Source organism: Triticum aestivum, chromosome 7A, assembly GCF_018294505.1.
Source record: "Triticum aestivum cultivar Chinese Spring chromosome 7A, IWGSC CS RefSeq v2.1, whole genome shotgun sequence".
In the NCBI taxonomy this organism is placed as follows: Eukaryota; Viridiplantae; Streptophyta; class Magnoliopsida; order Poales; family Poaceae; genus Triticum; species Triticum aestivum.
The window spans coordinates 264,588,590-264,593,917 of NC_057812.1; the positions used below are offsets into that span (position 1 = coordinate 264,588,590).

A 5,328-nucleotide genomic window follows, 5' to 3' on the forward strand; every position below is an offset into this window, starting at 1 on the left:
CATACAACAGTAAGACTAAAGCCACCGTTTAGGTAACATCTATCGCTACTCTTATCCAATTCATGAAGTGATGCTGACGGCGACCGCGATCGTAAGCCACCAAGTGCAGCGGGAGAGAGCTTGCAGCGCAGAGGAGATCCATCGGCAACTCACTGCCCACACGGTCAAGACGCCGTCCATCCACCCCTCGCGAACGTCGCCGGCCGAGGGCGCCGTCGCCATGCCTAACGGGGCCACCGTCCTAGGTCCAGGTTTCTCCACGATGGCCGGAGTGGCGAGATCCGCCACGAGCGACGAGATCCGGCACCGCGCGGCCGACGCCATCGCACAAGCCCGCCGTTGACCGATCCCGCCGCTGCCGGGAGCTCGGACGCTGCCGGGAATCCCACACCCATGGATCTGGGCACCCGTGCACCGCCGCGAGTCCGCCGCCTCCGGGATCCGCCACACCGTCGAGAGGGCCGCACCCCGCGGATCAGGACGCCTGCGCCGCGGATCCGGAAGCGGGAGGAGAAGAGACCCTCCTCCGCCGCCGTCGCACGCACGGGCTTTGCCCGGCGCTGACCATCGACAACAACGGAGGGGAAGAAGGGCGTTGGAGGGTACTAGGCGGCTTCGGTGGCTGAGCCCTCCCGAGCCGCCCGCGGGGGAGACGACGTGAGAGGGACACGAGCCCCTACTCGTACACATGAAAGGCGAGAGTCGTTGTTTTTCTGGATTTCCCTAAAGTTGGAATTGGTTGAGCCCTAGGTTGTTGTTTTTTTATTTCTTTTGATTTTTGTACATAACTTGTTTCTGATTAATATATAATTTATCATGGAACAATTGTTCTACGGTTCAGTGTTCGAAAAAACGCTCACTCGGTAGAATTCTCACGGTAACACATGCCACAAGCTAACAAAAATGAGGTAAAGAGGGAAATCCGCAAGTCATGAATTATCCTAACCTTCTGTTGGATTCCAGTCATCTTGAAACCAAAAGAAAGAAAAAATCAGCCAAGGATGAAACTGAAAACCGAGATCACGGCGATCAGTCACACTCCAGTGCCGGGTGCTATTTGACGAAAACGAAGTTGGCGGAATCTGAAGCGGCCAGTTAACCTCGTTGCTTGCGTTGCCGCGTAACAGGGGCGCAGGCACTGTAACTTGCTGGAGAATTTCCAGAAGGAATTAATCGAAAGCCAGGGGCCAGCCGGGCAATAAACCGGCGCGCTTGTCAAATCGGAGAAGGCACCGAGCTCGGCCACACGTCCGCCAGCAGGCGAGCCGCAGACGACGGCGACGATGGAGTAAACTTCACGCCTCCCGCAGCCGATCTCCTATATATAAACACACCGCGCCCTTTTCCCCACTCCCCCTCCCATCTCTCTCTCCCTAGTCTACACCCTCTCCCTCTCTCTGTCCCTCTCTGCAAGTCGCCATGAACATTCCAAGCAAATGCACGGCTCATGGGCGCCACTTTGCACTTGCAAAGTGAGATAGGAAGCTGCGACCTGCCCTGCTGCATTTGCCACTGCCGTGCAAGGACGTCCCCTGTGAACTACAAGCTACCTAGCTAGTGCGGCTATTAGTTCGTACGTACGTGCTCGAGCCACTGAGCTGAGCTAGTTTGTGCGTGCGTGCTATTACGAGCTGTTGCCAGGTGGTCAGCGGCAGCTAGCCATGGAGAGGACGCCGGTGATGGTGAGGCAGGGCGGCCAGGAGGTGCTCAGGCAGCTGCCGCCCGGGTTCCGCTTCCGCCCTACAGACGAGGAGCTGGTTGTGCAGTACCTCCGCCGAAAGGCCCTCGCCCTCCCGCTCCCAGCTGCTGTCATCCCCAACGTCCACAACCTCTACAGCCTCGACCCCTGGGACATCCCCGGTAAGCCACGCACGCAGCACAAAGCCAAAAACACGGCCGCCGCCGACGACGACACTGCTGGCCATACGACGTGTTACATATATGCTAAAAGCTGCCGTTTGACTCGTTTCCAGGCGCGAGAGAGGGGGAGAAGTACTACTTTGCGGTCCGGCCGGCCGCCGGCGCCAAGAGGGGTGGCAGGACCACGACGGCGAGCGGGTGCTGGAAGCCCGCGAGCGCGAGGGAGAGGCCGGTGGTGGTGTCCCGGTGCGGCCGGAGCCACCTCGTCGGCGTCAAGAAGTCCATGGTTTTCGTCCCCCGACGTGCCAAGGGCAAGGGCTCCAAGGCGCCGCCGGCGCCGGCGCAGACCGGCTGGGTCATGCACGAGTACCGCCTCGCTCTGCCGCATCACCACAAGAATGTGAGCACTAACTAATCCTCCTTGATTGCTGAATTATTAGACGCAACTTGATTTAATCGATTGCCATTAATTTGTTCTTACTGCATGTACTGTGTCAGTATAGTTTTTTCTCCTTCCGAATAACGTTCTTGTACTTGTTCAACTGCACGTCTGCACTGCTGCACCTGTGTGTTAGTAGTGCCACTCCAGTCTCCAATCCTTAGCTTTGGAATTGGATGACAGCTCCATCAGTTGCAAAGCATAAACTGATAGAGTACAGTTAAGCAAGTACTGATAATTGAAGTTGCATGCTATATATAATTTTATGTTTAGGCTTTCACTGTTTGTATCCATGCCTCAGGTTTTGCTTAGATTAGGTCAGTTTTTTCAGATTGCTGACGTGTCGAATTGAACAGTTTTGCTGGAGTTCTCACGAATCTCCTGTATAATTCCTGCGTTTCAGACGTGTTTTTTTCCGGGTTTTTTTTACCTAGCTAGTTAACTAGCTAGCAGGCCGGATCATGCGCATATGTTCAACCTTGGCACGGAGCTGTCTTTTCAGCTTAACTTTGATTGTATCGACAGTTACCAACTACTTAACTCACATATACGGCGTCGACCATGATGTCAGAATTAGCGTAACCTAATTAACCAGCTTAACCATGAGGCATACATAAACTTCACAGATGACATAACCACTCTTGCTGAGATTAATACTTCCTCCGTCTCACAATATAAGAGCGTTTTTCACACTAGTATAGTATCACAAACGCTCTTATATTATGTGACCGAGGGAGTAACTAACAGTGTTTAATTAAGCTAGTTACATAGAGCAGGTAAGTGGCTACATATATAGGACGAGTACATAGGCTTCTCCGCTAGCTAGATGCATATACCTGCAAGCAAGAGAGTTCATCAAACTGTGACAACTTGCAAAACTGCCAATTATTTGACCTGACCAATGGAAGGATGGACGGATCGATCCTGTTGTAATTAAATTGCCTGGGATGGTAGTGGTCGCCGTTGCAATTTATGCTGATACGGAGAGGTGGTTGGTTGTACTTAACGCTGTCCTGGATGCTAGCTCTGGCCTGGCCTGTTGAGAATCCGTTGATTAGATCTTATTGTTGGGATTAATTAGCTAAACCTGCTAGTAATACACGTAGCCTAGCCCTCAACAAGAAGTTAGTTGCTCGACGACCGTATTTACATATACACCATCACCGGCCGCTGAGTTAGTTGAGTAGTAATTTACCGGTGACTGATAGTGAAAGCTTTGCTAGATAGAGAAGCATTTATATGTGGTGTGCATCTTCCTTGTATCCGGAAAGGAGAAAAGAGGGGGCTAGCTAGTTATCGACGGTCCAACTGCGCACAACAATTCCATGGCCACTACTACTGTTGCAAGAGATGTTTCGTCAAAGAACTGTTGCATCTTCTCCTCGCTTGGTCTGCACAGTGTGCCCTGCTGTCGATGCTCATCTACATGAATGAAAACCCTGTTTGCTAATGGAATGAGAGATTGGCTTCTAGCTGAAAAGTGTGCGAGGACGCGAATTGCACTTGCTGTTCGTTCGCAAGTCGTACCTCAACAGTGAGCTAGGGTCGTCAATCCATTCAAAATCAACGTAGCGTTTGGTTGCAGGAATAGTGTGGATATATAGGATTAATTCGTGGTGGTCTGTGGCAATCTCCTTTGATTCCAGTGTTGGAATGTTGGATCGCCGATGTAACTGGATTCCGTTAGTTCGTTGGATTAGGATTCCGTTCAAGATAGGCTGCTGTCAGTGAGTGCCTGGCTAGTTAGGATTCCCGATATCTTTCTTTTTTTGAAATGGAGGCAAAAGCGAACCATAGGAAAGGAATATGGTGCTATTGTTTGGATTGAGAACTAGTAGAAGTGATACTTTTAACCAGAAAATTATAGTACCAGGTTAGAAGTATTATTCCTTCTGTTTTTTACTCGCAAAACGTTGTTAATCCAATATTGCCATGAAAGGTAAAGACCCTAAATCCCTAATGTTCCTCCAATCCCAGAAAACGAAACACGCACTAGTTCTTTTAGTAAAAGCGTCGATTTTTTTTAAAAAAAATTGTAAACCAGTCTAGTACACGAGTAGTAGTATTGTCATTTACTACGTTATTTTCATTTTGCATCGGATTCTTTTTTTTTCCTTGTGCTGCATGCTTGCATTGCATATCTGCCATCAATTGTTGTTGCTGGAATGGAAAAGGTGTGCTTAATTAAGACGATCATCGCAACTTGCAGCGTTGCTGCTTGGCTGGGGCTGGAACTGAAGAGTGGGTAGTGTGCCGGATCTTTCAAAGGGACAGGTCGTCGTCGTCGTCCAACATACAAACGCCGGGCATCCACGGCACCGACGCGCGCCGCACGATGCCGCCATCGCCGTCGTCGTCGTCTTCCAGCTGCGTCACAAGCGGCGGCAGCTCCTCGGATATGCAGGAGGAGGTCAGCAGCTGAGAAGCCAAGCAAAGCTGCTGCATGCTGCATGCCTCTCCAAGAGACACTGACTAGCTAGCTTAGCTAGGCAGATTACGAACCAGAGGGAATGAATGAAGTGTCTTTTTTTTCTTGCTCCAACATTTGTTTTTCTCTCCATCTCCGTGCTCTCTCTTTCACCGTGTAATATGTAATGCAGTGTGATGATGTAGCGAGAAGCAAGTCGGCAACCAGGCATTGGGTGTTTGGTTAATTAAGAAAGCTTCTTCTGATTAGTAGCAGATGTACCACATATGTGTATGTATTACGTAGCAGAGATGCCGCACGCAGTGACCGCTGCATGCACGTACGTGTAATAACCTGCGAGCTGTACGTGAAATTTCTTCAAGGAAGAAAAAAATGAAAGCCTTTCTCGTTTTTACTGCCATGTTTTCAGTCTCAAGTTGTTGCTTACTCTGGATCGGTCTCTGGGCTTTGGTCACAAACTATACTCGCCGCCGTCATGTCATGAGACAAGATGCATGATATTAGCGAAATTTGTAAGGCTAATCAATGGCATAAATTTGATCATATGGGTTAACTATTATAGTTGACTAATAATTGAAGTGGTTCTCATTTGAGGTCAGTT

At 50.0% G+C, this 5,328-nt stretch overlaps 1 protein-coding gene across 1 annotated transcript; it reads left to right on the top strand.

The window, feature by feature from the left end:
• The first annotated feature begins 1,338 nt into the window (after nucleotides 1-1,338).
• LOC123151983 (NAC domain-containing protein 83) lies at nucleotides 1,339-5,127 on the top strand. The gene is made up of 3 exons (XM_044571599.1): nucleotides 1,339-1,860; nucleotides 1,974-2,260; nucleotides 4,509-5,127. Exons 1-3 carry the CDS (start codon nucleotides 1,662-1,664, stop codon nucleotides 4,719-4,721), a joined length of 699 nt encoding a protein of 232 aa, XP_044427534.1. The 5' UTR covers nucleotides 1,339-1,661; the 3' UTR covers nucleotides 4,722-5,127.
• Nucleotides 5,128-5,328: the final 201 nt, after the last annotated feature.